The sequence below is a fragment of the Eucalyptus grandis genome, chromosome 2 (genome assembly GCF_016545825.1).
Source record: "Eucalyptus grandis isolate ANBG69807.140 chromosome 2, ASM1654582v1, whole genome shotgun sequence".
In the NCBI taxonomy this organism is placed as follows: domain Eukaryota; kingdom Viridiplantae; phylum Streptophyta; class Magnoliopsida; order Myrtales; family Myrtaceae; genus Eucalyptus; species Eucalyptus grandis.
In genome coordinates, this window is record NC_052613.1 from 26,492,620 (window position 1) to 26,517,055 (window position 24,436).

General features: G+C 40.7%; 2 protein-coding genes and 1 pseudogene across 2 annotated transcripts; all 3 read right to left on the reverse strand.

The window, feature by feature from the left end:
* Positions 1-13,734: 13,734 nt before the first annotated feature.
* On the reverse strand, positions 13,735-15,572 carry LOC120290588 (annotated as a pseudogene).
* A 133-nt stretch (positions 15,573-15,705) lies between these two features.
* On the reverse strand, positions 15,706-16,621 carry LOC120290589 (MADS-box transcription factor 50-like). The gene is made up of 2 exons (XM_039306901.1): positions 16,080-16,621; positions 15,706-15,964 (listed from the first exon to the last, which is right to left on the reverse strand). The coding sequence occupies exons 1-2, from the start codon at positions 16,619-16,621 to the stop codon at positions 15,706-15,708; spliced, it is 801 nt and encodes a 266-aa protein (XP_039162835.1).
* Positions 16,622-22,097: 5,476 nt separating this feature from the next.
* Positions 22,098-23,006, reverse strand: LOC120290590. The gene has a single exon (XM_039306902.1). The coding sequence runs from the start codon at positions 23,004-23,006 to the stop codon at positions 22,098-22,100; it is 909 nt and encodes a 302-aa protein (XP_039162836.1).
* Between the last annotated feature and the right edge of the window lie 1,430 nt (positions 23,007-24,436).

Sequence of the window (24,436 nt, forward strand, 5' to 3'; positions counted from 1 at the left end):
GTGTATTGTCCATTGTCTTGTGAGAGCTATATAGAGTACTATGCGTATTGTAGCATGTTTGACAACAGACTCAATGTCTCAAGAAATCAAGTCCAGCCTTCCCGATGGAATCTTTGGCTACCGACGAGCCTCGAGTCTCTAGACTACCATCTGCTGCGAGTTTGGTCTTAAAGACCCACTTACAGCCTACAACATTCATCCGGGTCCTGTTCTGGAACTAATGTCTAGGTATGATTATTATAGAGAGCATTCATCTCTTCTTGCATTGCATTGTACCAACCCTTATCAGCTAATGCAGACTTAATGGATCTTGGTTCCATAAGGACTCGATATTCAGCCAAGCAAGCATATTTTGGATTTGGCTTAATAATACATGATCTGAGTCGGGTCTGCATAGGATGATTACTAAAATTTCTCTGAGAAGAAGATAGATCAAGAGTATGTTGTGCTATGTCAGGAGAAGATAGTTCAAGAGTATGTTGTTCTGTGTCAGAACTATTATTGATAGGCAGAGTACTTGAGAAGGATGAAGAATTCTGACCAGATTGAGTTTCTGTGATAGCATCATTTTGCCTTGATGTTAGTGGAGTATCTTGGAGCTGCATTGATGCTGATGAAGTATGTTGGTGCATCTGTTCACTGTCATAACTATCCATAGTAGGATGATAGTGACTTCTTCTTACTGACTGATGGGAAACACTTTGATTTGTTGTGTCAGAGCTTGAGGATTCGAGCAATTTTACTCCTTCAATCCATTGTCTATACAAAGGAGTATATTGACCATATTCATTGATCACAGTTTTTGTGAAAGGAAACAACGTTTCATCGAAGATAACATGTCTACTGATATATATACGATTATTAGTAGGCACAAGACATCTATAGCCTTTATGCATATCACTATATTCCAGAAAAACACAAGTAAGGGATCTAGGATCGAACTTGTGTTTTGAATATGATCTTAAGCATGGATAACATGCACAACCAAACACCCTCAAATGATCATATTGTGGCTGAGTGTTATGAATCTTACTATATGGTGTATCCATTTTTAGTTTTGGTGTTGGAAGTCTGTTTATAATGTAGTTTGCCGTAACAAAAGCATCCACCCAAAACTTCAGTGGGACCTTGGAATGATATAACATAGCCAATCCCACCCGACAATATGTCTATGTTTCCTTTCGAGACTCCATTCTCGTTCGGGAGTGTGAGGACAAGATAGATGTTGTTTTATTCCACAGCCTTGCGTATGATCTTGAAATCTTCTACTTACAAACTCTCCCCTCCATCACTTTGGAAAATTTTGATCTTGTGACTGTATTGTCTTTCAACTAACGTCTGGAATCGAATAAAGATATCAAAGAACTCAGATTTCAACTTCATTGGATATAACCAACTGTATTGTGAGAAACTGTCAACAAAAATCACATAGTATCTAAACTTTTGAAAAGAATCTATTGGTGACGGCCCCCAAATATCACAGTGGATCGTTTCTAATGATGAAGTTGATATAGAGTTTGACAAAGGAAATGATAGAGCTGTACTTTTTGCTATTTGACAGCTGCTGCAAATTTTTGAAGGAACTGAATTAACATGAATCGCTTCGATGATGTAGATAATCCACTATTTGAGTATTGGCATGAGCCAATCTTTGGTGCCATACTTCTGCATTGACTATTCTCTGACTTTGAGTGAAAAAGGCTGCTGTAGTCGGTGTATCGACTTGATAAAGGCCCTTAGTCTTCCTTCCGAGCTGAATTGTCACCTTGGTATTGTTGTCCTTTACATAAACACCAAGTTTATCAAAGATAAATGTGCAAGGATAGTCATAAGTAAGCTTAGACACAGAAATAAGATTCTTCTTTATTTCTGGTACTATAAGAACATCGTTAAGAGGTAATGTATTTACTTCTGTTTTTAGGTAAGTGTTACAGTAGCTCCTGTATCAGGATACCATTCACTTCCTTTTGGATCTTCGATATGAATTGTTGTCAGAGCTGCTGGAATATCCTCTACTTGATAGGAATTGTCAAAACGGTACCAACAAATGAGAGCATCATGCCTGTGTCGCTACATATTTGACATTCTAATCTAGCAATCCCTGTGTTTTTCTCATCCTGCACACTTTTTCCTGAGTTTAACAGAGGAGGATAAGATTTGTTGTTTTGATACCTTTGAGAGTATGTGGCATAAGGTCGAAATCCCTGAGCAGCTGTAGGAAAGACATTCTTTGTCTTAGATATTGATCTCCTTGCCCTTGAATTGCTGCATCTTCTCTCGTAATTTTGATTTCTTTCAAAGATAACCAAACCCTCGTCCTCTATTACCGACGCCCGCCTCGACCAAAGCTACGTCCACCCCTATAACTTCCTCTCTCGAGCTAGAAAACCAAAAGAGGTTGTGAAAGATATTCTCCATCAGCACTTTCTTTAGGATACATTTGAGACTTTCTTTGGCCGAGATAGGCCAGACCGGGATTAAACCGACTGAGTAAGTCTTCATTCTTGATTCAAATCTCTCCAAACTTGAGCTATAACTTCATCATAATCGGGTTGAGGCTTCAAACAATATATGGTGGTTCGAAGATTCTCATATTCGGACCCAATCCTTCCAAGATACCAAAGATTTTGGTTATTTCATCCACTAGTTTACCAATAGCATTCAACTGATCACATATAGATTTGTATTCTCTGAGATAAGTGGAGAGGGTTTGATCAAGTTTCCGGCATGACTGTAATTTTCCTCTAAGTTCGAACTCTTTTGCTATTGATTTTTGTGTAAATCGTTTTAGAAGAGACTGCCATACCTCAAAGGATGTCTCTAAACCAATGATTAGACTCAGAATGTTCTCAGTAACATCCCCACTAATCCATGACGATATCAACTGATCTGTTCTTGTCCAATCAACGTAATCAGGATTAACAAGTTCTGAGTCGCATCCTTCATCATCGTTTTGCAACATTCGTGGAGGAGAGGTAACATCACCATTAACAAAACCAAAGAGATCTTGACTCTTCAGAAACCTTTGGATTTGAGCTTGCCACAACAGAAAATTATCTCCGGCGAGCTTAATTGTGACAAAATTCGAGATGTTTATGTGAATTGGAAAATGATATTTTGGTGTTCTTATTGCCATTGCTGCAAACTTCAGCTCAAAACCAAGCTATCAGACAAACAACCTACAGCTCTGATACCATGTGAAAGATGAAGAACTCAAACAAGATCAAGCACTCAAGATCATTTGTATTTCAATATGGTGATTGTATCATTGTAACTCAAGACAATTGAAAGGCAGAAAAACGAATACACTTCCTCTGTTCTATCTTCCAAGATCAATCTTACTTGATTTGCTTCAAGACTTTGGACTTGAGTCTGTCAACCATTCTTCGAAACTCTCTCAATACAAAGGATTGCTTCAGCATTCGCCGATGATCTTGATTCACTTTTCTATTCTCTCACCTTCTCTCGTATTCTTTCTATCTGTTTTCCCATTGCATCTTAAGTAAAGCAAAGCAGTAGTATTTATATCAGGGTATGTAATGAACTCGGTTACAAGGGAAACCGAATACAACAACTACTTTAATGTAAGAAACCTAATTGACTATGCTTATGACTTAGCGATCCGAGTCATTGATTCTTTAAGCATCTCGTTCATTGATTGTCGATCCAGCTGGTCTTCCTTATAAGATCTTTCCCGTTGATTTAACTCTTTGACTTGGCGATCCAAGTCATTTGCTATATCACCAAGTCCTCTGCTTTCGCTGTATTGCCAAGTCCTCTGTTTCTGTTTTTCTGCAGCATATTTTGGTCCTTTATACTTAACAGTTACAAGACTGGAAAGGCAAGAGTAAAGCTAAATCTGGAGAACCCTCTTAAGACTAGGGTCATTGTTAATTTAGAGAGCAAAAAGTTGTGGATAGAGTTTAAATATAAGAGGCTCCCACACTATTGCTATTCATGCGGTCGAATATGGCACTATGCCACAGCTTGTAAAGAAATACCGTATGAAACTTCTAGGCTTGCTGAGAACTTACTAGGAAGATTTGGACAGTGGCTAAGAACAGAGGTGCGGGAACTCAATCTTTATGGAAAAATCTTCTATGGGAAGCAGGCGATCATAAATGAAGATGACGAGTGTGTGCCAGAGACCCCTACCTCCTTAGTTCCTACAAAAGAAAAGCCATTGCAGCATCAAAATACGAACAAAATTCTTTCCATTTGTGAGCAGAACAATGCATAAAATCCAACCCATTAGGAGAACAACCTTATTACTTCTCCTCTAGCAATAGTAATTATGGAAGAGAAAGGCCCTCAAAAAAGAGGGAGTTGCTATTTAGATGAAGAGTCTGCTATGGTGCTATATGAGGAACAACTGAAGGCAGCGGAAGTGGACATGATTGAAAATACAGCAGGGGAAAAAGGGACTGATTAGGCATAAATCCAAAAGCATTAAAATACCAAGCACTAAAAAAGGCAAGAGATTTTGCCAGTATGGAGCTCAAACTTCAAAGGCTCCAGCTTTTGACAACACACAATTGGTGGAGACCCCTATTAAAGTGGTGGAGAAGTCAAATCAGTGGGTTTTGGTGGCTAGCTCTAATAAGCCACCAGATCATCCATGAAGATTTTAAGCTAGAATTGTCAGGGGTTGGGCACACCCTTGAATTGTCAAGCTTTGCAAGTCCTTGTGACTCAGGAAAGGCCCGACATCATTTTTTTAATGGAAACTAAAAATCAAGAGCATAAGGTGCAACGATTAAGGAGGAGGCTGAAATTTCAGAATTGTTTCTTAGTGGATCCAGCTGGTATTGCAAGGGGTTTAGCCATTTTTTGGGATGACCATGTATTAATATCCATTGAGTCTTTCTTGGATAGCTTTATTAATGTTCAATGTCATGTCAAAGAAACCAAAGAAAGAATGCATATCACTTTTCTACATGCTCCCACTGAATTCCATGAAAGAGTATTGTTATGGGAGGCTATATGTAAAACGAGTGTAAATTATCATCTACCTTGGCTTTGCACGGGGGATTTTAATGAAATTCTGTATCATTGGGAAAAAGTGAGTAAAAAAAGAGCAGAAAACTATCGGTTTACAGCTTTCAGAGACTTTTTGCACCATTGTTCCTTAATGGATTTGGAATGCAAGGGCTGTGCGTTTACCTGGACAAATAATAGAGCAGGAGAACACTTGGTTAAGAAGCGACTTGATAGAGCTCTATGTAATTTGGATTGGAGACTTGAGTATCCAACCATCGAATGTATAACATTACCAGCCATTGGCTTGGATCACAACCCTTTTTATAATATCACTTTACCAACGAAAGGAACAGAGAAAAATGGTATTCAGATATGAAGCTTTTTGGTCAGGGGATGAGGAGTGTATGCAGTTAGTCAAGAAAACTTGGGCTGAAACTGAATCCAAAGGCTAAATATGGTGGAAAAACTGCAGCTAGTGGTACAAAAGCTGATAATGTGGAGTAAGAACATATTTTCCAATGCTAATAGGAAGATCGAGTGGCTGAAGAGTGAGCTTCAAAGGTTGATGAATGTAACGGAACCTTCTCAGGAATGTGTGGAAGCAAAGAAGATATCTCAAGAGATTGAATACTTGTGGCAGCAAGAGGAGATGTATTGGGGAATGCGGTCTAGAATTAGTTGGTTGAAATGGGGCGATGGAAACACTAAATTCTTCCACGCTACAGCTATCCAAAGACAATCCAGAAATAGAATAACCATGCTAAAGAATGCTGAAGATGATTGAGTGAGAGAGGAACAACTTTTAAAGCAAATGACGGAGTCATATTTTAAAAATTTGTATGAGTCTATGGGGTCTCGAGACTTTCAGCCTATTCTTCACCAACGGCTAGTTAAATCTGTTACTTTGGAGGAGATTACAGCTGCAATGAACCAATTAGGAGCTACTAAAGCCCCAGGACCGGATGGACTTGATGGACTCTTCTTTAGGAATCATTGGCCAGCTATAGGCTAGGATACTTTTTAGGGAAGTACAAATTTTTTTTTGAAACCGGTTACCTAAATCTAGCCATGAACAAAACCCAAATCACCTTAATTCCCAAAATCTTAAACCCTGAAAAGCTTGAACAATTTTGTCCAATCAGCCTTTGCAATTTTGTGTACAAAATCATATCCAAAGTATTAACCAATAAACTTAAACCCCTGCTATCAAGTCTTATTTCTGAAGAACAAAGTGCTTTTGTGGGGGGTATACAAATTTAAGACAATATCTTGATTGTGCAGGAAGTACTCTATAGAATGCGAACTCGGGAGAGGAAAAATAAATTCCAAGCTATTCTAAAGCTGAATATGCAGAAGGCGTATGATCGAATTGAATGGGACTTCCTTCGAGCATGTTTACTCAAGATGGGATTCTGTGATAAGTAGATACAATGGGTGATGCAATGTATTTCAATGGTTTCATTTAGTGTAAATTTCAATGGGGAACTCCTACCTTCATTTAAGCCAACCAGAGGAATTCGACAAGGTGACCCACTATCTCATTATCTCTTCATTTTAGTGGCAAACACCCTCTCGAACCTGATCAAACAAGCTATAGCTGATGGTACACTCAGAGGAATCAAGCTGAATAGAAGTTGTCCTACTCTATCACACTTACTATTTGCAGATGACTCAATCTTCTTTCTCCATGGAACCATATTAGAATGTCAAAATTTGGCGGCCATTTTACACCAATATTGTTTTGCATCAGGCCAGGCTATTAATCTTAATAAGTTAGGCATTTATTTTAGTAAAAGCTGTCCAATGAACTTGAGAAAAAATATGGCCTCAGAATTGAGAGTTCCATAGATAGAGAAAACATGAAAGTAATTAGGAATTCCTTCGGATTGGGGAGCTTCCAAAAAAGATATGTTCACTTGGATTCTAGCTCGAGTTAATATGAAGTTGGAAAGCTGGAAGGATAATTTGCTGTCAAAAGCAGGGAAGAAAATATTGATCAAAGTGGTAATACATGACATTCCTCAATATGCAATGTCATTTTCAAAATCCCTGTTTCAATTTGCAAATCTATTGAGAAGAAAATTGCGAATTTCTGGTGGAGAAATAGTAACAAATCTGCTGGGGTTCATTGGAAAAATTGGGAAACTTCAATACAGCCATGTTAGGGAAGCAAGCTTGGTGCCTTTCACAGCAATCACAGTCTCTACTAAGCCAAGTGATGAAGGGTCTCTATTACCCGCAAGGTGATTTTTGGAAAGCGGGAAAAGGTTCCCGACCTTCGGGGAGATGGCAAAGTATTATCCTCGGAAGAGACTCTATAGCACCATTTATTATGTATTCAGTGGGAAATGAAAAGAAAATCTTGATTCGAGAAGATAAATGGTTGAAAAGTGGAATTATTGGCAGCCCAACAACAAGAAATGAGTCAGTTCATGTGGCTGAATTAATAGAACTAGAAGCTAGGATATGGGATGAACCAATGGTAAGATCGTTGTTTGATGATCAAAGGGTGAAGAAAATCCTAGAAACCCCTATTGGATTACCAACTACATAAGACAAATTGGTTTGGATGAATAACAAGTCAGGATCCTACACAGTTAAAGGCGGTTATTTCACCATTAGAGACAGATCAGTCAGCACACATACAACAACAATATCTTCATCTTACCAAACAACACCTCAACTCTGGAAATATATTTGGCACTTTGGAACTCTACCCAAAGTTAAACTATTTCTCTGGAATGCATGTCAAAATGCGATGCCTACTTTGGAAAATCTACACAAGAGAAAATAGTACCTACCCCATTATGCCCCATATGCAAATAGGAAGCCGAAACCATCGAACATACCCTCCTACTTTGCCCATGGACAACTCGAATATGGCGCGATACCGCCTTGCAAATTAAAATATCAAGAATTGGGTTAACAAGATTTGATGACTACCTGTGCAGGTTAAAAGAAGACCCACAAGGAGATCTGAAGTTCAACCTTACCGCAACCACCTTGTGGTGCATATGGAAAGACATGAATCACTTCATTTTCGGACAACATCCCCTGCATCCGCAACAAACACTGTTCAAAGCTTTAGCTTTACACGATAACTTTCTCATGTGGAACCGTAAATCAAAGGAAAAGAAGGCAAGCGAAGCTCAGACTTACCGTCGGCAACCCCCGGCCCTAGATGTGCTCCAAGTTAACATTGATGCTTCTTTTATCCGAAATGAAGGAGTAGTTACAGCTTCTAACGAGAACAGGAGAACGAACGAAGAAGTCAACGACAACAGGGGATCGCATGAACAAGCTGCTGTAACTTTGGAGGAGAATAGATCCATCGACACCACCGGCCTTTGTTGACAATCCAAGGCGCGTATTGATGATGATGATCATTCCTCCAAGCTGGCTGCAATTTCTTTTGCAGAACAGGCAGAGGCCAACAGGGGATTACATGAAAAGGACGCTGCAGCTTCGGAGGAGAACATGGGATCCATTGCCTGCCTTTGTCGAGACTCCAAGGGGCGTATTGTTGATGGCTTCTCCAAGCTAGTCACGGCTTCTACTGTAGAATAGGCGGAGGCCATGGTACTTTTTGAAACCCTAGAGTTTCTGTCTTCCAGATCTGAGATGAAGATACAAGTACATTCTGACTACCTATCCCTCGTGCAAAGTGTTCTGGAGACAACCAAAACAAGTTGGCAAATTCAGGCCATCGTGGACCGGATCAAGGCCAAGCTAAATGAATTTTCTGGGCTTTCTCTGGCCCATTGCAGCAGGGAGTCTAACAGGACAGCATATTGGCTTGCAAAAGCCCAAAGATTTAATTGTCTTCCTAGTAATTGGATAGCTAATCCCCCGCTCGGCCTATTTGATTTGTTATGTGCCGATGCTTTTGATGTATTTCCTCCAAACTTGGCTAAGTAAATTAATAGCATCCGTATTTTCGATCAAAAAAAAGAATAAAGGTCAATAATGGGACCCACACGTGTCAAGTGATGAGTGGAAAGATGATCGTGACGTGGAAAAACATTTGTAATCTATTAATTTCTGAGGTCCTTGTAATAACGTGACACATGCATTCAAGAAATAAGATAGGCGTTTGGGTGGAGCCCACAGTACAGAGACCATTCCATTAGTATTCATAAGTCACTTTCTTGGACTTTACCCAAAAAAAAATTGAGAGGCTAAATTGAAAATTTTGAAAGTCTAAGATTAAATTTAAGATACGGAGTACATTTATTTTGTGAAAAATAATTGATCTGAAAAATATTTTCCTGAAAATACCCAATTACGTCGTTTGAAATAATTAATTGATAAAAAAATATTTTATTTTTGTCAATAATTTATGTTTAAATATTTTCGTGCACAATGAAGTTTTTTTTTTTTTTTTGTAGATTTATTTTTGTAAGCAATGCAAACGATAATTTTCAAAAATATTTTACTAATTATTTATATTAAACAAATGAAAAGTTCAAAATTAATATGGAACATTTGAATTGAGCCTTATAGCATGTAACTCTATTTCTTTCATAATGTTGCTTTCGGTTGCTGTACCTACGGATTCATGGCCGCTTGAAACGCCATGGTGGCCAAAAAAATAGCCATGACCATCACGGATGCATGTGTCACGGCCCGAAAGAAGACTGATCCAAGAGGTTCCTAAGGGACGGCCGTGACTCATCCAAGGAGGACCTCCTGTGTTCACTTGGCTTCCCAACAAGTCTTCTTCCTGAACTTTCCAAGGGCGGGCAAAACCATCATTGAACCGTATTCTAGAAGTCTCTAGCTTTATTTATGTCGGTAGATGGTAGTTGACATTAATGTCGGTAGATGAGACGGTGCGATCTCGTTCGCCAGATGAATTCTAGATCAACAGATGTAATCAGAGGGCTTCGAGTATAAGAAGGGGTGCCCTCTCCTCATTTGTATCCATCCAATCCTTTCAGCAATATAAAGCTTCTTTCTTTCCAGAGCTTCTCTCTCTAGAGACTTTCTCTCTCTAAGATCCGGGTGAGCAAGCGAGTAAGCATTCAATCCAGCAAGGCTTGGCTTAGGTGATCCAAAAGAAGCTTGAGTCGCTGCGCAATCACGATCCCAATTGGTCGGCCCGTGACAAGTGGCACCAGAGCAAAGGAGAGATCCATTTCCAGAGATTGAGGAGCGCCAACTGTTCGAGAGAATGTCGAGCCAAGAAGCTATCATGGATGGAGAGGCTGTGCAAGTCAAGGAGACTTGTGGCAAAGTAAAGAAAAGAGATGCCTCGATGGATGCCATAGCTGCATTCAATGAGAAGATCAAGAAGGTCCGGAGTGCCGTGCTCGAGCTCATGGAAGGTCTTGACGATGTGAGAGACTAGATCATGGAGGTTAAGACCTCGCTCCGTGAAGACTTCACGACTGGCCACAATGAAGCTACAGCCCGTTGCACGACAAGGACGAAGCCCTTGAAGCATCGATCAATGTGTTGAAGGAGTGCGTCCAAGTGATCGAGGAAGTAAGCCCGTGTAGGGATGAGGTCAAAGCCATGAAGGCGGAGATCCAAGAGCTCAAGACCGAGCTCGCCCTATGCAAATTGAGCATCACCAATGGAGCGATGCCCACACAAGCGATGCCCAAGCTTGAGGTGCCAAAGCCAAAAGAATTCAAAGGTGATTGATCCGCCAAGAGGTGGACAACTTCATTTGGAGCATGGAGCAATACTTTGGCATCGTCAACATTCAAGACGAGTCGATCAAGGTACGAACCACTTCGATGTTCCTTTCTGATACCCTGATGCTTTGGTGACTAAATAAGTGTGATGAGACGAAGCGTGGCACTGATCCCATGGACACATGGGATGACTTCGTAAAGGAGTTCCGAGACTACTTCTTCCCCAAGTTTGCTCAACAAGAAGCTCGTAGCAAGCTCCATCACCTTGAACAAAGGGGTGCGATCCGAGAGTACGTGAAGGAGTTCACGGAACTGAAACTCCAAATCCGCAACCTAAGTGAGGAGGAGGCTCTTGGAGCGTTCATGGATGGACTGAAGCCATGGGCGCTACTCGAGCTCAAGCGACGGGATGTGACGAGTCTCACGAGAGCGCTTAGCGTGGCCGAATCTCTCGTCGACCTCACCAAAGCCGAACCAAAGAATAGAGCAAGAGATTGGAGGTCGGATCGATCCTCCGAGGATGAGCTGGAGATGCTCCCCATGTGCCGAAAGATCAAAGCAGCCGAGTCAAGACATGGGGCGAAGGCACTTCCAAGCCGTCCTTCCAAAGGGTTCGACCACAAACGCCATATACGACGAGTAAGTTCGATCAACCCCCGCCTTATCCTTGCTTCATTTGCAAAGGTCCGCACTGGACCCAAAAGTGCCCAAAGAAGGGTAGAATCAATGCCCTCCTTGCCATCGAAGAGGTGGAGGAGGAGCCCAAAGAAGAGAAGCGGCAAGTCTGACTTGGTGGCATGAAGATGATCAACTTCGTCCAAGCTCGGTCGTCGTCCAAAAAAGAAGCTGCATCGAACTCGGACATGTTCTTCGTGGAGGTCGACGTGTGTGGCCGAACGCTTTTCGCCTTGGTTGACACGGGTGTGTCGAACATGTTCATGTCGACTGAAGTGGCGAAAGCCTTAAAGCTTCGCGTGGAGCCAATCGGGAATTCCTTCAAGCCCATCAACTCGGAAAGCCTCAAGGGCGTTGGATCAACTCCCGACGTGGATGTCCAAATCGGTGGATGGAAGGGCAAGATGTCATTTGAGGTTATGATCTCATTCTTGTATGCAGTTCTTCCATAGTGTGAGATCCATGATCAACATGAGGACCAAGTGCATTGTGATCCTCAATCCAAAATACCTGACGACAATCCCAATGATAAAAGGGGTAGTTGACACCAAGACCATCGCCTTGATCCGGCGTCTCGACAAGAGTTTGAAGGCCGTGAAGCGCATGAATGAGCCATCCGTGGAAAAGCCGAAGGTAGAGTTGGATCCTACTCCAACTCACGCCATGCGGATTCAAGCACTCTTCCCCAAGGTTGAGTATTCGACGCGTGCTACGCCCAAGCCAAAGATGGAGCTGCATGCTGAATCCAAGCTGATAATAGAAGGGTGTGGTCCTTCGTTCGTGAGCGTCCGAGCGAAGCAAAACCAAAAGAAGAGAGCCCGTGCGCGTGCGAGGAAGGCCGCCCGTCAAGCTGTGAGCGACAAGGGCGTCGCTCGATTGAGTGAGGGAGAATGTCACGGCCCGAAAGAAGACCGATCCAAGAGGTTCCCAAGGGACTTCCGTGACTCATCCATGGAGGACCTCTTGTGTTCGCTTAGCTTCCCAACAAGTCTTCTTCCTGAACTTTCCAAGGGCGGGCAAAACCATCATTGAACCATATTCTAGAAGTCTCTAGCTTTATTTATGTCGGTAGATGGTAGTTGACATTAATGTCGGTAGATAAGGTGGTGCGATCTCGTTCATCAGATGAATTCTAGGTTAATAGATGTAATAAGAGGGCCTCGAATATAAGAAGGGGTGTCCTCCCCCTCATTCATATCCATCCAATCCTTTTAGCAATATAAAGCTTTTTTCTTTCCAGAGCTTCTTTCTCTAGAGACTTTCTCTCTCTATGATTTGGGTAAGCAAGCGAGTGAGCGTTTGATCGAGCAAGGCTTAGCTTAGGTGATCCAAAAGAAGCCTGAGTCACCGCGCGATCACGATCCCAATCGGTCGGCCCGTGACACATGCATCTCCGTCTCATTTTCTTTGCTTCACTCCTTCTCCCTCTCATTTTTTTCATTATCTATCTCATTTTCTCTCATGATCTCAGGTAGGGCTTTTTACCCTAAAATTATAAGTTAATACTCACACCTTACAATATCCATATGTTTAGACTAAGAAACTCATTCCATCAATTTGTCCATATAATAAGCATTCACAACCAAGTAACAAAACAATGAAAGCTAAATAAAAACGAGTTATGAATATATACCTCACCAGAAGAAGCCATGAAGGTCATTAGACAAGCAATTGATCCTTTATGACCGCCTGTGTATCACCTTACAAGCTGCGGATAATTTAATATCCTCGAATTGCATGTTCAGCACTAACATTCAGACCACAAAATTGACAAAGGCTAAGCCTTCCGTGTTATCATTGAAAGTACTCTCATGACACCAGCCCATCCACCAAAAGCAACAAGTGGACCATCTCTAGCTGCAGATCTGGCCAGGAACTCCATACCGCGTCAAGCGAAAAAGCCAACAGAGATACTAGCACATATCAGCAGTCAAAATATGAAGAACAGCCAACAGACATTAATTCATTGGTAAGAAAAAGAAAGGAAAAACAGTATAAGAGGTGACTGAGTGACTTGTGTTGTAAAAGCAAATTCCAATGGCCTATACAAATATTAATACTTGTCCTCCGAGTATTGGAAGACGTGAAACGGATTGGAGCCTAAAGTAAGAATAATAAAAAGAAGGATATAAAATATATCACTGCAAACAAATGACGATTGACATCAATATGAAGATGTTATCCAAGACTTGCATAAGGAAATTTGACAAAACAACTTCCTGCAAGTAACAGTTCAACACCTACTATTATCTTTTGGAAATCTGATTGGGTCCAAATTTAGCAATATGTCCAATTGCACCACAAGGTCACACAGAATCCTAAATCAAAGTAATCAAAATCTTAAAAAAACACAAAGAAGATCGCCAACAAATATGATACCAAATTGACGAACACCGGTGATTGAACATTCTTTCCGTATGTAGAGAGATTTACGTTGCTATAAAGCTTGCATTTCCAATTTCGTGTGCTCACTGTTGTATGCAGAAGGTGGTGCAAAATCCTGGGCTTCACTCACGGAGTTCATCTCTTGAACAGGGGGAGGATTTACAGTAGTCATTGGCTGGACGACATTTTCTGAGAGCCGACCTTTCATCTCCCTGTGCTCCTGACACAGAGCGCACCAGTGCATGCAGCAATGCACCAAGCATGGATCACACGAGGAATTCTGCAGTCGTTAGTAGCGACGAGGAAATGGAAGGAGTCAGACAAGAGGACTAGAACTTTCTCGTCTAAGTAAAATGTGCAAAAAAAAAAAAAAAAAATTCCAAATGTACCAAGAAAAATGGTCAAATACTTTACTAATCAAGCTTGTTTAGCCTGCAAGAGAAATTACAGTCATGATGAGGCTATTGGCACCATTCGAGATAGAAACTTTGCTTAACAAGCAAACTATCTAATAAGGTATCTTTTGGAGACTCCCACAGCCCTTTCTAAAATAAATAAATTAGCACCTTTCTTTAACATGTTGAAAGCATAGGACATCGCACACCTCTCACTTTAAGTATTCGTCATTTGTAATAAATCTAAATTCTGCATCCCCAGGAAAATGAGATTTTCCTCCAGAGAATAAACGGCAATTGTGTGCTACAGAATATACATGCCAACAAGTATTTGTGATCGGTGCACAGTGAAACAACTCCAGTCATAGCTACCAATATGCAATTAAATGTTTACGGGCAGATAAAAGCACATGGAAAAAGCTTGAAGTACCTTCAAATGATTATTTCTTCTGCAGTGATTGGCGAACAAGGCCAGTGTAAATGCCACACATCCGCCAAGCAAATATTAAGCCCTTACCAATGAGAAATGACGTATGAGGGTCAACGCAATTGAAGGCCGGTGTAGCTGCTGCTAGTGCAATGCCTCCTTCCACGAAAATGGCATGACAGACGCATGGAGTAGTCCAAGGAGTGCCCTCTGTCAAGCTCTTAACATTGCGACCGAACAGGACACAAGGGCACATTAGTCCAGTCCAGCCTGCATTGGAACTCATGCAATAAGCTTTTCCTTAACCAGCCTAAAATGCGATATGAGACAATCTGAAGAATAATCTAAGGCAAGGCACAAATGAATAAGCAAAGTATAGCCAAAGCAGCCCAGCAGAATGTTGTCACCAACTATCCATCGTTAATGCTTATTTCACAGTTCACAGGCTTACTCTGCCGCTAATTTTGGATGGACCTTAATTGAAATTTAACAATCTTTTCCAACATTTCCTCAATTCGTTCACCAAGTCCGAGGGAAATCCCATTAATAATACCAGCTCAGTTCCCAAAGTAATTCAAGTGCTTCAATAATGGGCTCATGCATTTTGCGCCATTGTCGGATATTCATAAAACACATACAGCAAAAGGAAAAGACAATTTTGTTATCGAGACTATCTGAACACCATTTATTCATGCTTACAAATTGTTTTAGATCTTGCTCTCAAATGTGCAGATGGCTAGCATGTTTGGAATGAGGGATAACAAGATTCTCTATCATCCACTCACTGGACAACATTATGCAAAAGTTCAGTTATCCTTAAACTTACAACTTTGGCCGTCCAGCACAACCAAAATTCCAAGTTGTCCAATTTTCATCTGCAGGAGGCTCAAAGCTTTCAGGAAGAGGTTGTCCGCACTCGTGGCATTTGCGAACTTCCAACCGCACCAGTAAAACCAGTTTAGCATATGTCTACCTAGCCATTTATTCCTGACCTATCTAAGGCTTAAGGAAAGATTGCCAACATCGGCATCACATGAGCATCCATAAATGCCAGCATGCACCTTCCATATCCGACACCCCAATCAGAATAATCAAAAAAGGAAGCTCTGTACTCAAGACAAGAAATTTGGCGTTTTATTGAATGATGCTATGCTGTACATTTGTCGTTTCAAAAGGAAAACAAAACCTCTACTCATCGTATTCACAGCAGGACATGCAGATCTCCAAGTCCAAAGAAGTCGTCGGCATTGAATCCACCGCCGACAGCTGAGTCCTCCGGCGAAGTCGAGGGACCTTTCCGGCCGCCGTCCACCTCGCCGTCCTCCAACAGATTCAGGAACCCATCCGGGTCAAACCCATTATCCTCAAGGTCGCCGTCCTCCGATAGATTCAGCAACTCGTCCGGATCAAACCCTTGATACTCAAGATCGGAGCTCGTGGGGGTCGACGCCGCTCCAAAACTTCCACCGCCGGCAGCATCAGATATGTGACCCTCCAGATCGGAGAGCGCCGGGGTGGACTCCACTGCGGAAATTCCGCCGCCGCCGGCCGAGTTCTCGGGCGGAATCAAGAGACAGTTGCCGCCGCCGTTGCCCGTCGCCGTCGCCGTCCGTCAAGAGATCTGAGAGCGCTGGCCATTGGCCTAAACCCTCGAAAAGCGCATCAATCTCCTCCGCGCTCAGAATGCGAGATTCGCCGCCACCGACCCCGACTTGGGATGCTTCCTCCTCCAAAGATTTCAATTTATCGCGCGCGCAGTCGCGGACGGCTTCGTACTTCAAGATCAGGGACTCGAGATCCTCCTCGGTTGCGCAAGCCTCCCACTCCGTTTCCATCCAGTCCGCCCACTGGGTCAGGCCCATCGGCGGGGTCACGTCGCCGTCGCCGTCGCAGTCGCTGTGGCGGAGGTAGTCGCCAATAATCTCATCGGCCGATGGGTCGCCGAAAGAGTAGGGCTTGCCGGCGGGGGAGAAGACAAGGACGGCGGTGCGAGCGCCGCAGAGGCGGCAGAGCTGGGAGGCCTTATTGAAGAGGCCCTTGCGCCTCTTGGAGTAGGTCACGAGCCGGGCAGCCGGGTCGGCGATCTCGGCTATTTCCGTTCGCCGGCGCTTACCCATCAACGGCGGAGTTCGCTAGACACTGGTTTTCTCGGAGAGAAAGAGAGAGAGAGAGAATGGGTAGAACGAGTTTGCTGGTTCCTTGGTTTCTGAGAGAGAGAGAGAGAGAGAGAGAGAGAGAATGAAGGTGAAGAGGAATGGAGTTTGGGATTGCAGAGAGGGATGGAAGGAGGGACGGCGAGGACGAGGAGAGGAGAGGAGAGGAGAGGGAAATTTCTGAGATTCGAAATCTCGACGACGATTAGAGGCGGCAAGGCAAAAGCTCCGTTGCAGCAGGTGGCGAATGACGCCGTTGTCCTCCTCCTGGCCGGCTGTCCTGGCGGCCCTCGGAGGACAGGAACGACAATTCGTCGCCGTTCCGGCGTTGTCCATCGCGGAAGAGATAGAGAAGAGGGAGATGAGCGATCTGCCGTTGATTAAGACGCGTATTATTTCAACGATAAACGATTTCTGATTACGACAGATATTTCCTAATATATATAACTTGCTCAATTCCTCAATTTTTTAGAAGGAAATATTAAAAAAGTAGATATGAAATTGTAATATATATTGAAATATATTGAGATGACTCGAAACCTCTAATCCTTTTTTCTTTTTTTTAACCATAACCTTTTAACTACAAAAAGAAATAGAAAGAAAAGTTCACCTCCCCTTCCTAAAATTTGAAGGTTTTGGCATGCAATTTTATCCAATTCGTGAAAAAATGTTATTTTCCTAAAATCATATTGCATCGCTAAAAATTAGACAATTATAATTTTTTATTATTATGAACACTATTATTTAATCATATATTTGTCATTTTTAACGAAAGCATATATGGTAGCTAATTTTTTTAAACAATACAAAAGATCATATTTTTTTGGAAATATTTTATAAATTAGTCCATTTTTTAAAGCCATGACCTTTTCACTATAGTAAAAAAAATAAATGAAAAGTTTAGCTCCCTTCCTTGAATTTGAGATCGACATTTTTAGCTGAGCGACTTATTTGATTCATCACGTAAAGTGTGCAAAGACAGTAATTTCATTATGTTACAATATATCCATCCACAAAAAATGCAAGTAACTGACTAAATCATTTTTCATGAAATAGAGAAAGGATAGCCGTTTGTTAATGATGCATATATTTTGCAAGAACTAAGTAATTTGAAATTTTTTTTCCTAAAATTAATATTGTATCACTAAAAAATTATACAAATGCAAAATATTTTCGTGATCAACGCAATTACTAGATCATAGATAAGTTGTTGTTAATGAAATGTATATGTTGACTAATTTTTCTAAAAAAATAAAAGATCAAAGTTATGAAAATAATTTATAAATTATTCATTTTTCATCATGGAAGCGCACTTTGAATCTATAGTCTCAAAAGAATGAAAATGTATAATAAATTATATTATATCCCATCGCTTCACCTCATGTCAAATTTACCCAATCATAGCTTATGAATGAAAAATGGGAAATCCATATTCTCGTGGTCTAACCTCATGACAGATTTTGTTGATTTAAAACATCATGTAAAAGCTTATGAATGACTTGTCCTATATTAGGCTACCGTACAACTTCAAATGTTAGAGAAGAACGCGGAGAATGGCTCAATATGACATGTTTTAGTAATGCTCAAATTTGTGTATCATACATTGTAAGTTTTTTTGGTTAAGAGTGATTTGAATGAATCGATAAAAGGTTATGCTCTCACAAAACATGCGTTTCCCTCCTCAAAATATGTGAAACAACATTTGACAAAATTGATTTTGGAGAACAACACCACGTTTGTTAAGGATCACAGGTACCCCCTCTCTCTCTCCTCCCTTTATTTGCTGCTGCTGTTTCTGGTGTTGGAGCACACGCTTGCTTTCTTCCTCACGTGGCATGGTATTCCTCCCGCCACTGAAGAGAGGAGATGGGCTGATGCCACGTGGAAGGTCCTTCCGTGTCCTTGTAATAAAATGCACTCGAAGAGTGGCGTCGAGGTGGGGCCCACAGTGTGGTATGATTCTATCCGTACTCACGAGCCACTTTCTCCGACTTCACCACGAAAAATTGCAGACTAAATTGAATATATGAAAGTTTTATTTCGCAAAATATAAATCATCTGAAAAATCTTATACCGTTTGAAATTATTAATAGATTATATATATTTTGATCAGAAACAATAAATATATGTCTAAACTTTTTCATATACAATAAAATTATTTTTCGTTGATTCATTTGTACAATTGATATAAATGTTCATCTTTGGAATTAAGAACTTTTTTTCTTTTTACAAAAGAAATATATATCTAAACTTTTTTGTATACAATAAAGTTATATTTCATTGATTCATTTTTACAATTGATTTAAATGTTCATCTTTGGAATTAAGAACTTTTTCTTTTTACAAATCATTCACATTGAACAAATCCAAAGAATGATATAAAAGATTTGATTTAAGCCAACACTATCATGATCACAAGACCACCAACTTATTAGAAAATGGCGTCACAGGAGATGCTCTAGTCAAAATTTTATACTCATGGAAGCAAAAAGATAATTGGGGATGAAAAAATGACTTGAATCGGTATTTTGTTTTGAAAAATAAGATAATAGATCATTAATGACCAATATTGTTTTCTCGTTTTTTATTTTTTTTATTTTCTGTTTCTTTTTTTCATTTTTCCTTTGGTATGTCACCACCTTTCAGGCCAATGTCCTATATATATATATATATATATATATATATATATATATATATATATATATATGGGAGAGTGTGTGTGTGTGTGTGTGGCGTGTGCGTGCACCCACATAATTGGTGAGGGTATAAGGATGACCATCGAGCGAAACGGACTTGAAAGAAGGAACAACTTTGCATTGTTGTTGATGATGATTCATGGGCAAACTTTGTACCTTTATCAAGTCACTTGAAAATGATATATAGAAATACTAATATTAATGGACACACCCGTATAAAAAAAGATTACATAATTTTGCCACTTAGAAAATTAATAATTCGACAAAATAAAAAAGCACAAATGCTATTATTTTGTTTTCAAAGAACTATAAGCTTTTAAAATTAATCACCAGTAATACTGTTATGAAATAATTACAATCACACAATATCTAAAACGACCGTAGAAAAATAGAGGGTGATTAGCAAAATTAGTAGGCAATAAAATAATGAGTAAATGACACCATTAAAATAAAACATTTAAAAGAACTATTCATGGTGGCCGAGTATAGGGCTCTAATGTCAACGGCGGCTGAGTCTGGTGGTGACAATGGCTGTGGCAGCGCCAATTTTGGCGGCAGAGGTGTGGAGTTGGTGGTGGTGGGGTGGTTTTCAATTCCAGCATTAGCAGTAGGGGTGGCCACTAGGCTAATGCAAAGCATGATTGGCTAAGTTCCAATAACTTTTTTTAAAATTAAATTTCCCTTTTATTAGAAAAAATTTAAAATGGTGTTATTGAAATATTAATGAAAAAAATAAACCTCAAATAATGGAGGTGGAGAAAATCTACGTGAAGAAAAACATGAGGTCAAGAAAGAATGTGAAGAAAAGATTTTTCTCGAAATGGTTTGGAAGTGTGTGTATACATATAATAATTCTCTCCCGAAGAAAATCCTTTTCCCAACCATCCTCCCAATCAGCATAGGCTTAAGGGCCAGCTCGATGCAAATTTCTATACTCTATTTACTACAAAATTCGTCGTCAACAAAAAAATGATTAGGACTAGTCTCTTACCGGTCGCCCGTTTTCATCGTCGACAAAAATGATTTTATCCTCAGTACTATTCAATTTATTACACCGAAGACTATTCAATTCAATTTTCCTTGGTCTTTTTGATCCATTGATTTGTTATTTGTCAGGTAAAATCGGTCACCTATCATAAGATTTTTTAAAAAAAAAGCATATTAAGGTACATTCATCTTGCGAAAAATATATTTAGAAAATATTTTCTTAATATTGATCACTTACATCACTTATATAGATGAATGGACAAAAAATGTTCTCATCATTTATGAATATTAAAAAATGTTCTCCATTTGTTGCCCTTTCTTGCTTGTGCCACCCCTTACCTTGCCATTTTGCAAATTTGTCCTAGTTGAATGGAATGGCATTTCGTCATTTTACCAAGAATGTGCAATATTCACGCACTATTCATGTACTTGAAAACAATTAGTGTAAAGATTTAGCAATGATAGACTAATTGGGCTAGGAGAGCCCATAGACCTCATGGGCCGCCCAACTCCCTTTGGCGTGTGGCGCATGGGCCGCCCATTTGGGCTGCCCAACATGGGCTTGGGCCCACTTGGGTCCTTGCTTGTGGGCCGCCCTCAACTTCTTGAGTTTCCACGTCTTGTTGATGAGAAATTGAATTTTCACCCCAAAGTAGCTTTTTCGATACTATCGTAGTTTATCGATTCTCATGATTATTGATTGTTTATACAATTCCGTCTTGAAAATTGAGGTTGGAACGAAGACGTCACAACAAAAGCCCTCTTCATTATTGCTGACATGACTGCTTATTTTAGTTTATTTAAATGTTTCTTAATTAAAAAAGCAACGCTTGGTTATGCTTGATAATAAATGCTAATTTAACATAATTTTCATTTTAATAATATACATAATGTCTAACTGCTAATTATACTTTTTATTATTTATTTTCCATTTTCGTTTTGCTCATGAACTAGATATTTAAACTAAATATAAACTGATTAAAATAAACAAAGGAAACACATTTCAACCTTAATACTTACATATAAAGAAGTGTGGGGAATCTGTAATACATTATTCATCACGTGCATATTTGGAGGACAAGATAAAACGGAGCACGTGACAAGGAAAAGTTTTATTCGGAGGCTCTGGGGAAGGGCCCACTTTTCTATTGCGGTGATGTTTAATCAGCCAAGTTCTGGGTGAATGGAAGACTAAGGTTTAAAGGAAGGACTACAATTGTTGTGAGCATGAGCCCTACAGATATTAGAACTAAGATAAATTCATATGCATAAATTTATCACTTACAAAAACGAGCTATAAATTAAAAAGTAAAAGAAACTTTAACACAACTTATTTTTCTGATTAATGTTGAAAATAGCTTTAAGAAATCTCTATGAGCGCATGTGGAGAAGAGAAAACGCATATTTTTATATAGAAGAGATTTGCAGTCTTTTGATGTCAAAAGTTGTTGTTCAGGAAGAGGTTGTCCACGCTCGTGGCATTTGCGAACTTCCAACCGCACCAGTAAAACGAGTTTAGCATATGTCTACCTAGCCATTTATTCCTGACCTATCTAAGGCTTAAGGAAAGATTGCCAACATGGGCATCACATGAGCATCCATAAATGCCAGCATGCACCTTCCATATCCGACACCCCAATCAGAATAATCAAAAAAGGAAGCTCTGTACTCAAGACAAGAAATTTGGCGTTTTATTGAATGATGCTATGCTGTACATTTGTCGTTTCAAAAGGAAAACAAAACCTCTACTCATCGTATTCACAGCAGGACATCCAGATCTCCAAGTCCAAAGAAGTCGTCGGCATCGTATCCACCGCCGACAGCTGAGTCCTCCGGCGAAATCAAGGGACCTTTCCGGCCGCCGTCCACCTCGCCGTCCTCCAACAGATTCAGGAACCCATCCGGGTCAAACGCATTATCCTCAAGGTCGCCGTCCTCCGATAGATTCAGCAACTCGTCCGGATCAAACCCATGATCCTCAAGATCGGAGCTCGTGGGGGTCGACGCCGCTCCAAAACTTCCACCGCCGGCAGCATCAGATGTGTGACCCTCGAGATCGGAGAGCGCCGGGGTGGACTCCACTGCGGAAATTCCGCCGCCGCCGGCCGAGTTCTCGGGCGGAATCAAGAGACAGTCGCCGCCGCCGTTGCCGTCGCCGTCGCCGTCCGTCAAGAGATCTGAGAGCGCTGGCCATTGGCCTAAACCCTCGAAAAGCGCATCAATCTCCTCCGCGCTCAGAATGCGAGATTCGCCGCCACCGACCCCGACTTGGGATGCTTCCTCCTCCAAAGATTTCAATTTATCGCGCGCGCAGTCGCGGACGGCTTCGTACTTCAAGATCAGGGACTCGAGGTCCTCCTCGGTTGCGCAAGCCTCCCACTCCGTTTCCATCCAGTCCGCCCACTGGGTCAGGCTCATCGGCGGGGTCACGTCGCCGTCGCAGTCGCCGTGGCGTAGGTAGTCGCCGATAATCTCATCGGCCGATGGGTCGCCGAAAGAGCAGGGCTTGCCGGAGGGGGAGAAGACAAGGACGGCGGCGCGAGCGCCGCAGAGGCGGCAGAGCTGGGAGGCCTTATTGAAGAGGCCCTTGCGCCTCTTGGAGTAGGTCACGAGCCGGGCCGCCGGGTCGGCGATCTCGGCTATTTCCGTTCGCCGGCGCTTACCCATCAACGGCGGAGTTCGCTAGACACTGGTTTTCTCGGAGAGAAAGAGAGAGAGAGAGAGAGAATGGGTAGAACGAGTTTGCTGGTTCCTTGGTTTCTTCGAGAGAGAGAGAGAATGAAGGTGAAGAGGAATGGAGTTTGGGATTGCAGAGAGGGATGGAAGGAGGGACGGCGAGGACGAGGAGAGGAGAGGAGAGGGAGGGAAATTTCTGAGATTCGAATTCTCGACGACGATTAGAGGCGGCAAGGCAAAAGCTCCGTTGCAGCAGGTGGCAAATGACGCCGTTGTCCTCCTCCTGGCCGGCTGTCCTGGCGGCCCTCGGAGGACAGGAACGACAATTGGTCGCCGTTCCGGCGTTGTCCATCGTGGAAGAGATAGAGAAGAGGAGATGAGCGATCTGCCGTTGATTAAGACGCGTATTATTTCAACGATAAACGATTTCTGATTACGACAGATATTTCCTAATATAAATAACTTGCTCAATTCCTCAATTTTTTAAAAGGAAATATTAAAAAGTAGATATGAAATTGTAATATATATTGAAATATATTGAGATGACTCGAAAACTCTAACCCCTTTTTTTTTAACCATAACCTTTTAACTACAAAAAGAAATAGAAAGAAAAGTTCACCTCCCCTTCCTAAAATTTGAAGGTTTTGGCACGCAATTTTATCCAATTCGTGAAAAATGTTATTTTCCTAAAATCATATTGCATCGCTAAAAATTACACAATTATAATTTTTTTATTATGAACACTATTATTTAATCATAGATTTGTCATTTTTAACAAAAGCATATATGGTAGCTAATTTTTCTAAACAATACAAAAGATCATATTTTTTGGAAATATTTTATAAATTAGTCCATTTTTAAAGCCATGACCTTTTCACTATAGTAAAAAAAATGAAAAGTTTAGCTCCTTCCCTGAATTTGAGATCGACATTTTTAGCTAAGCGACTTATTTGATTCATCACGTAAAGTGTGCAAAGACAGTAATTTCATTATGTTACAATATATCCATCCACAAAAAATGCAAGTAACTGACTAAATCATTTTTCCTGAAATAGAGAAAGGATAGCCGTTTGTTAATGATGCATATATTTTGCAAAAACTAAGTAATTTGAAATTTTTTTTCCTAAAATCAATACTGTATCACTGAAAAAATTATACAAATGCAAAATATTTCCATGATCAACGCAATTACTAGATCATAGATAAGTTGTTGTTAATGAAATGTATATGTTGACTAATTTTTCTAAGAAAACAAAAGATCAAAGTTATGAAAATAATTTATAAATTATTCATTTTTCATCATGGAAGCACACTTTGAATCTATAGTCTCAAAAGAATGAAAATGTATAATAAATTATATTATATCCCATCGCTCCACCTCATGTCAAATTTACCCAATCATAGTCACATAATAGCTATGT